General features: G+C 42.4%; 1 protein-coding gene across 1 annotated transcript in view; it reads right to left on the bottom strand.

Moving 5' to 3' along the window:
• b4galt2 (UDP-Gal:betaGlcNAc beta 1,4- galactosyltransferase, polypeptide 2) overlaps positions 1–17500 on the bottom strand; it is a 122909-nt gene that overhangs the window by 17346 nt on the left and 88063 nt on the right. Inside the window, exons 4-5 of the mRNA XM_071900082.2 lie at positions 13156–13343; positions 7388–7510 (exon numbers count right to left, since the gene is read on the bottom strand). Coding sequence (XP_071756183.1) covers positions 7388–7510; positions 13156–13343 — 311 coding nt within the window. The remainder of the gene's footprint in view (positions 1–7387; positions 7511–13155; positions 13344–17500) is intronic.

The raw sequence follows: 17500 nt of genomic DNA, 5'->3' as shown, positions 1-17500 counted from the left end.
TGGCGCTCTCAGAGTGTCACGCACAAAATGTCCTGACACGAACGCCATTTCCCGAAAGCTTCACAGAGACACACGCGGTCACTGTGGTGCTGAGGCCACATGGGCACATCATGCTGAAAGCCACTGCTGCGAGGTTGAGAGAGCGGAGGGGGAGGGGGAGAGGGCAAAGGAAAAGAGAGAGGAGAAAGCATGGGAAGGATGAGTGTGTGCGGTGCGGGCCGGTCTGCCATGGAAGCCCTTGGGGACAGATACATTCTTTGCCCAAGGCTACTGCCGCGTGTTCAGAGAGGGTGAGAGGATGGTGGGAAAGAAAGCCCTTCCTCTCTCTCTCCCTCTTTCTCTCTCTCTATCTGCGATATCCCCACCAACTTTGTTAGAGGGGCGTAAGTTGCACTGGGGGATTGTGTAAGTGGCATCTATCCGCTCTGCCACGGCCGCCCTGGGCCCGGCCACACTGAGCAACAGGGACAGATAGTTCCTCCAGGCAGGCATCGAGCTGGCAGGGCCCATTTGTGGCAGCGGCCGTGCCATGGTCTGTGGCATCAAAACCAGCGTAAAAAAAGAAATCGCTGGAGGGAACGGAGAGAGAGAGAGAGAGAGAGAGAGAGAGAGAGATAGAGGAAGAGACACGGGGAGATGGAGGGGGGGGGGAGAGGGAATGAGAGGAGAAATGAGGGGGTTGTTGCAGTAGATAGAGGACAGTGCTAAAGAGCCATTTAGTCATTTAGCTGATGCCTTTTTTTTTTGCAGAGCGGCTTTCAAAGAACGAGCAGATGGGGGTTCAACGTCAGGCTCAAGGACACTTGGACGGGACGCGCGGCTGACGGACACATCGGCCGTTCCGGGGATCAAACCCGTGAACCCCGCCACCCTTTAACGACAGAGGGGAAAAACGCGGGGCAGCTTTCAAGGACGCCACACACCCCGATCCATACCTCTATCCTTTTTATCTCTCCATCCCTTTATCCTGCTCCTCCCTCTAGTCGTTTTATTGAGTCCTGAGAGACGGAGCCGGCCGGCCTGTTAGTTCTGCTGCTTAAGTTCACTCAGCTGGAGACTCCATCCTCCGCTCTGCACGCTATACTACAGCTTCCATTGCTGCCTCAAAATCCAACAAAACGCTGCTTGTGTCTCCAAATAAAAATAATGCTGCATTTTATTGATCCCTGTAGAGGAAATCTTTCTGCTTGCCCGCCTCCGCAGGGAGGTCAGAGGTCAGAGTCAGATACAGAACAGCCGGCCTGGAGCTGGTAGGGATTCAGTGTCTTGCTGACACTTCAGCAGGGTGGATGCTTGCTGACATGGGGGCTTGAAACCGGGTAGTGTGACTGAAGGATGGTGTCCCTACTCACGATGTTCTGCTGCTGAAATAATCACCTTTTACTTTAGTTTATTGGCCATTTGTATTAAAACTACATTGGAATTATTAGTCACAAGCCTCTCATGGACACAAAAACCCTCTAAACACTTAAAAAACATAGACAACATGATCAATAAACACTAAAAACAAGACTGTCTACTTTGGGAAAACCAGCAAAACCAGCAGGTTCAGAGACTGTTTTTATCCTGATGCTGCACTTTATCAACACTGCACTATACAGATCATTTGTCATACATTATCATCATCATTATCATTGTCTGTTTTGGGGTTTTTTTTTGTATAGTGTCTCTGTTTTTAGTGTTGAACTGTGTATTTTTTAATACAAATGGCCAATGAGCCAACATCTATTTTTTGTGAATTTTGAACAGGTTTTGTGGAAACTCGGGCCGTACAAGTGGCTCAGCACACAGGAGACAACATAAGAGTTCAGCTCAACTACAGAAAAACACCACCAAAACTCAGAGTTACACGGTTTTACATGACCAAAGCGACTTGGAAACTACTCTGCTTGCCTCTGTTACATCAGCTCCATCCGCACACGGCCCTGTCCACACGCCATGTTCTTCCAACAGCCTGTCCCTACACATACACATACGGTGTGTTTTCAAGGGCATTTCCTTTCAGATTGCTCTGTAAAAGGCTTTAAAACAAGCCAGCCTTGAAAAGAGAAAAGGGGGGGGGGGGGGGGGGGAGTGGGAGGGGGTGCAAGCCTCAGAGTATAGTGAGACTCAACCTTCATGCTCTGTTTTATTCGCGTCTTTCCGCCAGTGTTGCTTTTCTTTAAGTTATTATAAGATTGACTGGGATTTTTTTACACTCACACTTTCTAATAAACAACATGGAGAGAAAGACTGAGAGAGGGAGAGAGGCAAGGAGAGAACTGACTGCAATCCCACCGCTGTTTCTGTCTGTCCAGTCCATCCTATTTATTATTATTACCTAGTCTTGCCTGCACACCTTTGCACAACTCATAATATCTAATGGTATGTTGTTCCATTGCACCACTGGACTTTCACCTACGGCTGCAACCTAATGCACACCAGGCTGCATGAACGTACATAACGAGAGAATACTAGTATATGCAGAGTGACAGTTACAGTCAACTCTATTGAATGTCCTCTTGCACTGAATGTGTGCACCATGTGTATCAGTACGTCTTGCGTTACTGTCATGCTTCTGCAACAATGTCACCGAGACAATTATAAAGAGATTCTGACTCTGAGAGAGAGCAACAGAGACAGCTATGTATAGAAATCAAAACATTTCAGGTTTAAAAGGTTAGAGTCCGTCTAAAGAAGGGGAATTTAATTGATCCCCTTGGCGTATGCTAACTTTAGTCTGTTATTTATCAAGGCGTTCCTGCCAGCAAAGCCCTTTGTCAGCTGCTGCAGTGCTGTGGCCACATCAACTGTACATCAAACAACAAGCACTCGACATGGGGAGAGAGAGGCTTAAAGGAGAAGTCCACTCTCGGACACTCTTACATTGTCATATATCATCTGTGATGTTGTGATTAAGTGCTGTAATTTACCTACTTTCCCTCAACTTGCCTCATCTACTTCTACTGCTGAGACCGGCGGACTCTGCTGACACTTTCAAAAAGCAGCTAAAGACTCATCTGGTCAGTCTGGCCTTCGTTTAGCCTCTGTGTCTGTAATTCTGTGTGTTTTTTACGTCTTATTGTTTTTATGTCTTACTGTTTTCTGGTCTTATTTGAACTATTTTACTCTTTTGTGAAGCACATTCTGACTTTTCTCTGTGAAAGCTGCTATACAAATAAACTTTACTTTACTTACTTACTTCAGTTAGTGATTTCCTAAGTCTCCAAGAACGACTTTCAACAACAACCCCCAGAAAATGGGTGTGAACTTGTTGCATTCAGCTGTGAGAGTTACACATGGTGGTGGTGGAGCGAGCAATAGGGATAGTGATAGCAGAGCGTGAGTTTTGCCCGGTTGAGAAAAAGCGAGAGACGCGCCACTGACTCAAAACGCAACATGTCTTGTGGCTGCATTGTGTTCTGGTCTACTGAGGCTACCGGTCTCTCTGCCTCTCCTATCGTGGATTTCTCCCTGTGGGATTTTTTGGATGACGGTGCAAAACGGCGAGTCTCAGGAAGCAGCCCCCTTGCTCTTTGATTCTGAGGGGCTGACATCAAAACCTGACATTTACCGCTGATGTTTTAGATAGATGAAACATTTGCTGCTATAAAACTCACACTGTAGCTGCGTTGGAAATATCTCAAAGTGACATCGCGTCATCTACATTTTATCCACGGGAATAAGAAAAATACACCACCAAACAATAAAATGGACCCCGAGATGCAAGGTGCATTGCCAATAACAGTGTTAGGATGGATTTTTCCTGCAAGATTCAAACTTTCTGTCACAGAATGTAATGGTACAGGTAGTCGTATATGAGTGTATGTGTGGAACTGCATTCAGGTGACTTCTGAATTGGCGGAGATGTTGATGTTTGAACGATTTGCTGTTCTTTTTTTTTTTTTTTACTGGTATTATAATGATATCCCTGCACATCACTCCACATTTCACAGCAGCTAGAATAGCTCGGTCGGAGCGTGGAATATATCTCGAGGGAAATCTACAGCATCTAATGGCCTATTGCTGCTATCATCCTATAAAAAGTTAGATGTTTAACTTTATCTGTCATCCCTAGACGCACAATTGTATGTGTGCATGCACGCGCGTGCCCACACACACACACACACACAGATCACTTTTATCACATCTTGCCAGACTCTGACCAACAACTGTAATCCCCTGAATACTGTTGACTGATACAATCCATTCGCAAAATACCAATTTTCATATTTTCTATTTTAAGTTTTCTTTATTATGATGCTATTACACTGAAAGGAGGAAGATAAGCTTCAGAGTGTGGGAGTGATAGAGGGACAGAGACAGAGAATAAGAGAAAAAGACAGTGAAAAACAGAGATATAATAAAGACTGAGGCTGTAGTTATCTGCGAAGAAGCATCCCGCTGTGTGTGTGTGTGTGTGTGTGTGTGTGTGTGAAGTCCTCCTTCATGCATTTTCCTGCACCTATCCTGCATTAACACTACAGACAGTTCCTTTTTGAGTGTTATACAGCAGGACCAAATGAGTGTATCTTAGCACAAATCTCCAGCGCCTGTCAAACAACCAGACCGTTCCTTGTAACTTCCAAACAATCTTTCTTATGGATACAGCCAAAGTGCAGAAGTAGTTAAGCAAAGCTGCACTAGGCGAGACTTTTATGTAAAAATATACCCTTGTCTTTTCAGCCTAAATCACAAAGTGGGGCTGCGATAGAGAAGAGCGTCCCGTCTCCTCTAAATGAGACGCTGTGGATTCTCCCTGTTTGCCCAAATGAAATTCTGGTGTCAGTTATGGCCCCTGGCATGAAATCTTCCTCACCCACTGGAAATGACAAATTGAAACTGAAGAACAAAAATACAAACTGTCTCCTAAACAGCGGCGAGAGAGAAAGCCGGACTCACAAACGTTAGAACTCTCTCGTCCCTTTGGTATGCTTTGGTATAAACACAAAGTCTGCTGTGTGCCGTTTACTGATATAGTGTCACATGATTTCTGGGTATTGAAGTCCTTAAATTTCAAACAATTACCTCTCGCTGCCATTTGGGGCTGCAAACGTACGAAATTGCCTAGTGCAGCTCTAATCAAGCGTAATAAAAAGTGAGACTTCTACAACTAGAAGTGCATCTGTATGCAAGTGTTTCTGCTTATGTGACCGAAATCAGTGTTCTCTTGAAGCTAAGCTGACATGACAACTGACAACTGCTTCATTTGCAATTTCTTAAATGTTTATTTCAGTTGTATAACAATATCAAGCTGACATTTCCAGCTTGTTGATGTGACCGATGGAGGTGAAATGCATAGGAGAGTTGATGTGTGGGGTATATATGGAAAATGTCAGCCGTATTTAAGGTTACAGCTCCTTTGTTTCTATAATATCACACTGACTAAAGCATAATAATTGTATTCCACCTCTAGGCTGCTGTCTGCTTTAGTTTCTAGTACCATGCACCAACGGATGACTGTGTGCTATTGTAGCATTCAATTCTGTTTAATAGATGATAGATGTGTTCTTATCTTATTTCTTTCAGAAGGGGACAAAACATACACTCAAACCTGAGCAAAATATTCTCTGTTCAGAAAATATAGTCTGAAGATCCAGCTGACAACATTTTGTTTGATGCTAAATGACGACTTTCTCCACTACTTGACACATCTTACTGTTACCTGTGATTCCAATTCATTTTGAATTAAGTGGTGGTTAAATTTGACTGATATTTTGTATTGTGAAGACCAAGAACAGAAGAGACAATTCTTATATGGCTTAAAATATGGCTTTGTATAAATATATATGATGTACACTGCATATGATGAATGATGATATACACATCAGGTCAACATTAAGCTCCCATCCCCATAGATGCAGATGGGAGCATAACAACTTTTTTGACATGAAGAAGATCCACATCGCATTAAGACAATGCTAATAAAGGTGTAACCCAATAAATGGTGTTCCAGGTGTTTGGGCTTTACCCTCTCCTGCTGTGACTCACTGTGTGTATAACTGTGTAAAACTCACCGGGAAGCTGTTGTGTGTAATCAGTCAAACCAGACTACAGAGAACCAAAACCTGGTACTTCGACAATTTTCAGGCCAAACAACCATCTGGAAACCCCATAAATACAACTAATGACCCTGTCAGTGGTTAAAAAAGTTGAAACAGCGTGAAGTCTTTTTTTTCTTTCTTTCTGTCAAATAGATTCTTTTCCCAGATTTGATTTCAGCACACTTCCACAGTAATAATATCTCCGAACTTGAGCTAGTCATTAAAAGCTGTGATTGAAGAGCTTCAAAAGGTTAATTTATTTGCTAATCATTCTCCTTGTCTGAACAATTATAATAAATCACCCATTCTGTGAAGAACTTCAGTGTCACTTTTGTGTGGAGGGACTTGATTTTGTCCTACTTTGCCGCTGTACTCTCCAGTGGTTGCTGAAACAATGTGCGTGTGTGTGTGCATGTGTGTGTGTGTGTGTGTGTGTGTGTGAGAGAGAGAGAGCATGCATGCGTATGAGCCTGCGTGTGGGTGAGTATGTCACCTTTTGTCACCATGCGCATATGCGTGTGCATGTGTGAGCCTGGATGCATGTGTGTGTGTGACACTGTGCACATGTGTGTGACTTGTGTGTGAGTGTGTGTGTGTGTGTGTTACTGTGATGAGCGAGAGGGGGATTAAGTGTTGAGACAGGGAGAGTCAAGGTGTATTTCAAACAGACTCATCCCTGAAAGGTGAGATATTATTCTCTGCACTGATGGTGCGTCTTGTCCATTGAAGAAAACAGGATCCACAATCACATCGCATCACTTGTGAAGAATAAACAAGTGATAGGATGGGATTGCGGATATTCAAAACAAACACAAAATTGCAGTTGGCAAACTAAAAACAACAAAGTTTCACCCTCTTGTCAACTGCAAAAAAAAAATGCCCATCTTAGCAATTCATTTAGTCTCGTTTTGGGTCTTAAAATCTTGTTTTTCTTAAAACAAATGAAAAAATCTGCCAATGGGCGAGATAATTTCACTCATTTCCAATGCAGTTTCAAGAGTTTTCTTTAAACAAGCGACAATATCTTGAACTATAAGGCAATTTACTTGCTCCACTAGTAAATTAAGATAAGAACTTTATTGATCCCTGTGGGGAAATTGGGTATAATTGGGTGGTATCAAGATAATGTCACCTACTTCAAGAAAATCTTTGAAACACGTTGATTTGCATTAGAAGCAAGTGAAACTATCTAACCCCACCGGCAGATTTTTTCACTCGTTTTAAGAGAAATAAGATTTAATGACTTGCTTAGATATGTTTTGCAGGAGCTGTTTATGTTGTTTTGTGTTTTTATGCCAAAATAAAGGTGGACCGAACCAGCGGCTCGTGTCACGTGTCGTTCCATTACTGGACGGTTCAGTTACCTGTTGTAGATGTCGTCGTCCTCCCCTCCCCAGCCCCAGTACTCGTTGGGGAAGCCGTTGATCTTAAGGAACTGTTTTTTACTCAGGCCAGAAACCCCTCCGAAGTAGCCTGCATAGGGAAGCCTGCAGAGGAGACAGTGGAGGACGGGGAAAAGGAGAGAGTAGGGGAAGGTAAGGAAACAGAGAGAGGAGAAAAGGGGAGAGATGAGGGAAGGAGAGTGAGGGGGGAGAGGGGGAAACGTTATATGGCAGGGAGTCGAGGACAGGAGACAAGAAGAAATGACATTACATTACATTTTAAATGTGCTATGTGTAGCATTTTCACATCAATAAACCACTACCATATTCATTTTGAGGCGTTAGTATAATTACCGTAAACAAACAAGGCCATTGCTTTCTACACTGCATGTTTCATTGTGTGCCACAGGATTGGATTTCTCAGGAAAGCTGCTGGATTGCTTTACAGCACAAAGTGAGATTCGTTTATGGCATAAAAGAGGAAGAAGTCCACTGTTTTTCCAGCGCAAACAGAGCTAATGGCAGAATGACAGTAGGGGGGAACGAGTGAACGGCCGATAGAAAAATCACTCCCGACATGTTTATCCTCTTCAGTAAAGTGAAAGACAAAGCAAACACATGCAGAGCGATGTCAGGGAAGGGGAGAGGGACAAGTTGCTACAGCCTCTTTGGAAAACACTAGCACTAACAATACCACTGACATGACACAGAGGCTGCCAACTGTCTCGACCATGGTCTCATTTGTTTACGGTTATTATGCCAAGATATCATAATTAATTTCACAATGATATATTGATGATTGATACTATTATCCAGAGCGATTTACAATGACTTGAACAGTGGCAAAAGCTTCAATTCCTAAATCACCAACATTACAAATAACCAATAGTAAAGACTGTTAAGTTCAGAGTCATATTGCCCCACCGGTGACCCTAAAAAGGATCACGTAAGAGAAAAGCGCTACAAAAAAAAACAGCTTAGAAGAGTAGGAGAGGAAAAGAGAAAGGGAAGAAGAGAGAAGAGAGGAAACGTAGAGGAGGGATAGAAGAAGGAAAAGAGAGAAGAGAAATGAGCCAGCAGAGTCAGAGGGATAGGAAGACACTTCGATATCATTTGCTGTTGCCGTCAAACGACAGATAGGAAATATATTGAGACTCTATTTGGTTGCCTGGTAGGAAGGGACAGGAGAATATTTTTTCTTCTTCTTGAGAGGAAGAGAGAGAGAGAGAGAGAGGAAGGAAAAAAAGAGGAGGGAGGAAGTGAGAGGCTACAGAGCAAGGGTGATGGAGGAGGGTCTGTGTTCCTCTCACAAAAGTGTGTGTGTGTGTGTGTGTTCGTGTCTGCAGACACTGGACGGAAGAGGCTAGAAAAGTGTTTTTTTTTTTTCCTTAAAATTCGTGAGACTAGTGGAGTGGGACGGATGTCATCTGGGAGTGTCATGACAGGCGCCCGGAGTCTAACCAGAGGGTGATGCATGTGTATTTTTATGCGTGTGTGTGTGTGTGTGTGTGTGTGTGTGTGTATGTATGTGTGTGTGGAGTGTATGTGTGTGTATCTGCTGTATGTGTGTGTGTGTGTGTGTTGTCAGAAGGATGACAGCTCCCTGTTGAAAGATGACAAGTAGACACTAATGAGACCGTCTGTTTCTGCACAAGTTCTCCCTGCAACAATATGGTGAGGAATGTATGTGTGTGTGTGTGTGTGTGTGTGTGTGTGTGTGTGTGTGTGCATTTGGATGTGTGGGAGATTGTCTGTGTGCTTGTGCTTGAAAGGGACACATAGTAGGGAAAGAGAGAGAGAGAGAGAAAGAGGGAGAAAGAGAGAGCCAACGGGAGAGTGAAAATAAGATAAACAAACCAAAATCTATCTTTGACATTTGTTATTCTTGTGAACTTCGACAGTTGAGTTTAAAATTTTGAACAAGTCTAGCTAACAAGAGGAAAGCCCAGACTCTGTAATGTCTTCAAGAAACAGTTTCTTTTGCTGCACCATAAACAACAAATCGGATGATTTCCTAGGCTATGGGCACATTTGTGTATAAGCTCAAAACAAAACAAAACTAAACAGAAAGAAAACTCTCATTGTCCCCTGAGACAACGGATCAGTCTCCTTCCGTTTATTCATTTGTTCATCCATCACACGCGGTATCTCACGACACGACACGACTGATCACAGTTTGACTAAACTTTGGGAAACGATGCATCTCACAGCCGTGTTCTGGCATTTTTAGAATTACAGTGACTGACCCAAGGGAGCGCTACAATTACAGGTCAAAACAAGGTGGCATACTAAACAATAAATAAACAATAAACATGTTTACTGTTGCCTTGCTTTTAATGCAGCAGCTCCAGAATGTGACTCTTTTTTGTATCTGTCCATCTGTCAAACGATACATTTCTTCATGCACCTGCACACTGTATTCCAGTATTAAAAAAAAAACAAAAACACTGATTGTCCTAATGGAGGCTCTTTGGTAAAAATGTTTAACTCAAATGCCTCAAACACCACTGGTCCAATTTTGACAAAACTTGGAGACTTGGAGGCATGATGCAGACGCTATAATGAAAGGTCAAAAAACGTTTACTTTGAAAGGCCCCAACTGTCCGATTGACATGAAACTTTCTACAGAAATCCACCTGCCCTTAAAGAATTACAGTGAATAGCCCAATGGGGTACTGTACTGCAGATAAAGGTCACAACTTTTAAGTCACATGTGACACCATTGGTCCAATTTTGTACAACTTTGGAGGGATGATGCATTTTGGCACTGTGTTCTGGCATTTAAAAAATTACACTGAATTGCCTAATGGAACCACTATAATTAAAGGTCAAAATTTCAAAATTTGAAAGACCATAACCGCTGCACCACCAGTCGAGTTTGATAAAACTTGGAGGGATGACGCATCTTGTTGCTGATTGGCCCAAGAGGTGCTTGCATCATTTGTGGGGGACGGTATGTTTCACTTGTTTCGTTAAATCTTGCTTGAATTTTCCATGTAGGCATCCTGTCTGTCTTTAATTTATTTTCTCAAAATTGACAATACAAGTTGTGTCTTGTATTTACTGGATAGATGTTGGTGCTAACACTGCCAGGATTAGCCGTTTGATTCCCAGTACCAATTGATGGTACTACAGAATAATTGCACTTTGGATAACCATCCACCAAACTGTACAGTATGTAGTATGTAATATATTGCATCAGTTCCAGAGAGACAATAATTTGTGGAATGTTTTCCAAAGAGTCATATTTTGAAATGGACTTGGCCGGCTCTAAGGTGATCCTTTCTGCTTGGAGAGCTGCTGGGTGCTGCGAGGTGCTAAGGTAATGGAATGGCACTTAATGTGATGTGACTTTCACTGGTAATGTTTCAACCATTTATCAAATACTTTCAGAATTGCTTTCAGAGTTGAGAGCAGCTAAGGTTCCATTTCTAAAATGACAAGGCTTAAATATACAGTACCATGGTAGTAACAAAGAATTACTCTCTGCCACAAGATCACTTCCCGACTAAATCTGATCTGCATGAAATCTGAAGCCAATATTCCGATATAAATCAGTTTGTTACTTCTTTCTTTCTTTCTTTCTTACTTTAAATTTGAGAGCTGCCAAGGTGCCATTTCCCAAAAAGTGACACAGAAAAGTATGCTATTTCCTACAAAACGATAACAAAAAACAACAAAAGAACAAAAAAAAGGTTCCTGGGCACTAGAAGGCAGTCAGACTGACCTTGGCAACCAATTCTCTGATTTGTACATCAGTAATTAATTAGAATCGATTCTGTGACCTTCCAGTCACTCCAACCACCAGGCCTCCGTTTTCTTCTTTTTCTCCATTTTCTAAGAGCAACTTATTTTCTAACAAAAAAAAAAGAAAAAGAAAAAACAACACAAACAGCACAAACTCCAAATTCAAAGCAGTAGTATGTGTGTATTGCTATTTTAGCATAGGAGGAGCCAAACCCACTCATCCAAAACAGGGGCAAAATGGCTGAACCCTTTTTAAGTCTGCATTGATTCATTGCTAATAAGAAATAGTACCTAAAACTCTGCTTACCACCTGGTATTGTATTTGTTGCCAGGCAGCATTAGCTTATTGAACACTATATCAGGGAGCTGCTGGGTCCTCAGGGTTTTCAGTAGGATAACTCTTGTAGAATGACAGCTCTTGGATGGGTAGGTCACATTCACTGGCCATGTTTAGGCCATTAATCAATGCTTCCAGTGCTTTTAGGTAATTGAGGGCAGGTGAGGTGTCATTATGAAAATGACACGACTAAAACAGGCCCTGATGGCAACCAGTGTGTGCTGGCTGTAAGCACACTGTAAAATGTCTGAAGCTCGTTTGGCTCTGTGTTTCTGACATGATGGAGGTCTGGGTGGAAAATCAGTCCCTTGACAGAAAATACCCTTTCACACTTATGTAGATCCCTGCAATTTTTCATGGTTATTCCAATGCAAATTCCATCAGTGCTGTCTGATGATCCCACTGCACAGGAAGACAAAATGATGTGACCTTTTGACCATGTACATGTTTTAAAACATGCACATTTCATCTACTACTGCCTCAAACTCTGACACTTTTGTCTAGCTAGCATTAAGCATTTAGTGGTGATCAAGCTGTGATTCAGGTTCAAATAGACACAAGAAATAAGAGTGGTGAACTTTGACTATGGACTTATTACTGAGAATTGGACAACAACATAATGCCACAACACAGTCAGTGCCTTTCTGAGGTACAACGTATGCAGATAAAGTATTCTGTATGAGGTTTACTTATACATCAAGCTTCTTCATGCTGTAGAAACAGTGGATACAGAAGACGGCCCTGTCAGCTGCTCATGGCTTGTAAAAAAGCTTAATGTCCATTACAGGTAGGTCTAGTCAGGATGGATTTGAGCATTCTGCCACCAATCCCAAATCTTCCCAGGTTTCTCCCCTACCCTCGCTTTCCCCCATTGTGCTTCCTTGTGCCCATTCGTCCTATTAATCTCCTGTATTTTGGAGCAGTTCTCAAAGATGGTTAATAAGTGTCTTTGCACGTAGTTTAGACTGGTTAGTTATGCACTGCATCATGTATTCATGTGCGTTCTTGTTCAGCCAGGAGCAGTGTGTTCTAAAAAAAATTGTCAGTGATGAACTGTGGTCTATTCTCATGATAATTTAGGCTAGGGATAATGATTTAAAAGCAGAATAAACACCAATATTTAGTGAAATACTGGCCTGTCAAGTCTCATACTTTGCATTTCTAACTTTTTCGTAAGGCAAGCTTTTGACTATTTATTTTATAAAGTGCAAACTGAGAACTACATTGAGAACACAGTTTAGGTCTAAAAGAGCATTATGAAATAGTAATTTGAACATAAACAAACAGAGCCCAACTGCAAAAAGACACAATAATCCTTCAAGGTACAATTAGCCCTGTAGGCTTCTGTGAGATTGTGTGTGCATGTGTGTGTGTGTGTGTTACAGTTGTTAATTGGGATCGCATATGTATTGAGATGACCTGGCTCTGAATTAGGACAGAGTCAAATAGCATTGCCCAAATTGCATCAAAATGAATTGAACTGAAGCGTACCAAACTAAGTGGGCAGCATCAGTTGCCAATTTGCACGTACGTAAGAAGGGGAATGGTGAGCAGGTAAATTGCTGTTTCTGAAATTATTTTTCTGCACAATCCAAAATCAGTGAGATGAATGCAATGTGCTAACATGGCGGAGACCACTGATATCCCCCAGCATCACCCCCCTCACCTGAAGCCGAACTTGTCCATGGCGATGGCGAAGTGTCTGGGCTGGTCGTAGCAGTGGTAGAGGTTGCGGTCGTCCATGGGGATCAGGTCCACGTCGCTGAAGATGAAGCAGTCGTACTCTGCCTCCTTCAGAGCCTCCGTGTAGCCGACGTTCAACAGCTTGGCGCGGTTAAAGGTGTCCTCACCCAACTGCAAGGGAAAACAGGAAAGACCGTTATTTTGTTGTTTACATATAGACGAGGAGGGCAGCTCATTTAGTTTAGTCATCTGCTTGAAAGGCTCTGTGTGAAAAATAAAAAAACACCTTGGTACGGTTAAATGTGTCCTCGCTCAGCTGCTTCACAATGTAGGACGTGTGATGTTAGTAACACAGCTAATTAACTGGATGACAGATAATTTTGTTTCTTTAATGTAAAACATCTGCCTCTGAACTTCATGGTAGCCTGCCCCTCACGCCCTAATACAAATCAAAGAATTAAGGACAGGCTTGTAAGGGAGCTAAGTGGGGAAGAGTAAATCTACACTGCTGTATAAGTACATTAATGTTATAACACATTCCAGAATGAAGAAAACGTGTTGCTTTATTACTATGCAAATAAAGTGGGGTGGCAGTGTTTCAATATGGGGAAGCTACTGCAATTATGAACCGGGCCGTTCAGATTGTAAATGGAAACAACAGCAGAATGCTGAGCTGCTGCGCTGTTTCTTTAACATCAGCAAAGGCAATATCAGTCAGACCGAGCCAAATCAAGTCAAACCAAAATCAAAGGTGTATTGCAGCTGTTGAGCATGCTGTTTCATTTCCATTTAGTTTCTGTATTTATCCCTGTATCCAGTATGAATTGGTGTTTATTGATCCCAAGTAGGTTCAGTTGCCTGGCACAGTGAAACACATCTGCTCCTGAGGCTCTGTCTGGCCCATGTTCAACACCTTAACACAGTTACACGTGTCTTCACCAAGCAAGGTGACATTAGTAAGAGGAGGGCACTCCAGGTATCACTAATTATAAAGCGCCATTAATCATCTGTATCAATAGCACCTGCAATTATCCCTGCATCCAGTATGAATTGATGTTTATTGACCACAAGCGAGCCTGCCTGCCACAGTGAAACGCATCTGTTTTTTAAACTCTGCACGGCCCAGGTTCAACACTTTGGCTAAGATAAATGCATTCTTGCCAAGCGGCATGGCGGTGTGGGATAGGTGAGTTTAATAGCTATGACAGTTATGAATTCAATAATGTATATTTCTCTCTGGGTCCCAGTGGAGCCCGTGTGCAACAGCCTGGGTTGGTAAAATCCAAGACCTTGACAAGCTGCAGGGAGGTCAGTGAGTGAAGAGCAGGGGGATAAAGCTACTGTGCAACCTGACACTTTTTGGCAGATGGCTTTTTGAAAGTGAGATGACAGTCTATCCTCTTCGAAGATTCTTTGAATTTATTTTACTTTTCATGACAGGTACAGAGAGAGGGAGAGAGAGAGAGAGAGAGAGAGAGGGAGAGGGAGAGAGAGGGAGAGAGAGAGAGAGAGAGAGAGAGAGAGAGAGAGAGAGAGAGAGAGAGAGAGAGTGTGACAGCCAAGTGTGAGATGGAATTCAAACCCTTGTGACTGTCAGTACCTGGTAGACACATTAGCAGACTGAGTCATCAGGACGACCCGTTGGCAGATGCTTTTATCCACTTACTGCACCATGCGTGCATTTATTTTAGTGCAAAAGGCCTCGTCCCGCTAGCATGATCAGTGCCGGTACAATCTGTATACGTATTTTAGTATAAGTGGCCCCGGCAACAACTGAACCCCTAGTTGGGTCGGTGACGTACACTGCCCATTGTGCTAAAACGGACTGAAAACTGTCAAAGAAAGACAGGATTTAGATATTAACAGAGCCAGAGGAGGTTATATATTCTCAATGAGTGTATCATTTCATGTTTGAGTTCCACCTCTTTGAGTTGCTTGATGAAAATAAGGCCGATGTTACATGAGCTACTTTTGAGGCAACTGAGGCAACTGTCACCTCTGCCTCCAGAAATTGGTAAATGTGACAAAATCAATGCAGGCAACACATAGGACATTAAGTTGCATAAGCAGCATGAAAGCTATTTGTCATACAGCAGTTGATGCCCATCTGCACTACCTCAGAAACCCCCTTACTATATATACAAACCATTAGATATCCACAGAGATATCCACTGATTGTCACCGGGTTTACACTGGAGAATGTGCCTTTTAACTCAATATCATTGTAGTGTAGACTTCCGTGCAAATCTGATTAGTGCAGCGCTGTAGAGTCCAATGCGATGTTTCTTTAACTAAGATTTGGGAACGCATGCATCACTGTTGTGTTTCGGAGGAGTCCCCGCATGACAAGATTACTTGTATATTTTAATGAGCCCGAGTCCCAGGGCGAGGCTACATTTCTCATATCGTAAAAACAGGGACTCCCCGGTCTGATGAATGTCTCAGTGTCTATGTCGTAGAACAATGAGGCACTGTTGCAAATTTGCCGCAGTCACGTAATGTATTGCTGGGCCATTAGGGAAAACCACCCACTTTTGACAGCGCCGAGAATCTCCAAGATGATTAATGCATCTGCTGTCTGTCCTTATTTTTATTCAGGATATAATTTCTTATTTTTTTTTTTTGGAGGTAGCCTACACTTGCTTCCATACCCATGCATTATCTGTTTGGACCGACTGCGAATCAAGTACAAGGCGTAATCCCCCTGGTAAGCCCACTAATACCTGAGATTTGAGAGAATAATCCCCCCATGCAGGTAAAAAAATCTATTGTCGCAAATCCACTGGGGCTTCAAATATCAACCAAAGTGGTCCTCAGCCTGTTTTTAACAACAGTGGGTTCAGTGGGTTGGAACAATATCATATGAGGTTGAGAGAGCAAAACAAAAAAAAAAAAAAAAAAACAATGACAAATATTACAATACTACTTATTATAATTAACAATATTCTACAATGTTTTTCATTTTATAAACCAGCAATTTTCTCATTTTGGAATGAAACTCTAACTATTCCATTTCAAAAAGTTTCTATCTCGAAAGTGAAAGCACTACTTTTCTTCTGCTGCTTCAAATTGCAGTCAATACAGACACTAATTCTAATTTTCTCGAGGAAGTGTGTGTGTGTGTGTGTGAGAGAGAGAGAGAGAGAGAGAGATAAAGAGAGAGACAGAGAGAGAGACTCCACTTTGCCGTGTTATTAGCCAGCTCTCAACAGATGAGGTAATATATCTTTAAAAAGCCAAGCGATCTTTTTTTTTTTTTCTCCTGTTCCTCTCCGTGAGTTGCCAAGCTCATTAAGCATTATTGGAGTCATTGTTTATTATTTTAATAAGACGTGTCTGTGTGAACCTCTCGGCCTCCCCGCCTTATGGCCCTCTACATCTTCTCTAATCATGGTTCACAAAGTTCACATCACTTCCAGTAACGTGTGGTAAAGTGACAGCTATTACAGAGACAGGCCACTTAGGGAGTGTGTGTGTGTGTGTAGGGGATAGATAGCTCACATACAGGTGTATAACAGGGTAAGAAATTCATGTTGTTGTTTTTTTTCTGAGGGCATTTTTTACTCCCTTTTTAAGGGGCATCTTGGTCCATTTTGGGGGCAATTTTATTGAACTATGACATGATGCATTTGCACTGCATACTGGCAAATACACACTCAATTTCTATATTTCGTTTTTATTGTATTTTAATTTGTAATATATCACACATTCCACACTTCTTTCTTTCCCACTGCTGGAAACTAAACTAACTAAACAAAAAAGTTGTTCTATATACTACAAGTGTTGCTGGAGTTTTGACCTTTTTAGACCTTTTTCCCTTCTCCATGCACCTTGGAAGTAGGTGAAGTTGTGCCAGAAACCCCTACTCCACTGCTGGAAACTGGCAGCAGGCCTTACAGGAGAGGATGGTGCTGCTTTTCCCCACTCTCTGTCCCCCACCAGTCCATCTTCCACCACTCGATTGTTGAGTTTTTTACGATATTGGTTGTTTTATTTTTGTTGACGCAGTGGTTTGTGTTTTGGGTCGGCATTTTCTCATACCGCTGGCTGCGCGGTGCCAACATTCTCTACTGCTTCAGGCTGCATGCTCGGTTGTTTTCTGATCAAAAACCTCTCCATTTTTTTCTCGCCCGGAACACACTGGAAAGAATCCCTCGGTCACAAATCGCCTCCGGTGGCCCACGGGGGACAGCGGTCGCATTCACCCGTGAATATCTGACAAGTCGACAAATAAAATGTGAACAGGGTGAATTGTAAAATAGAAAGTGTATTCCAAATTAGCAAGGGTATTTTTTTGCCCCCTCATTTTTTTTTATTTCTCAGGCCTT

The sequence above is a fragment of the Centroberyx gerrardi genome, chromosome 13 (assembly GCF_048128805.1).
Source record: "Centroberyx gerrardi isolate f3 chromosome 13, fCenGer3.hap1.cur.20231027, whole genome shotgun sequence".
In the NCBI taxonomy this organism is placed as follows: domain Eukaryota; kingdom Metazoa; phylum Chordata; class Actinopteri; order Beryciformes; family Berycidae; genus Centroberyx; species Centroberyx gerrardi.
This window is presented reverse-complemented; position numbering and strand designations above follow the sequence as displayed.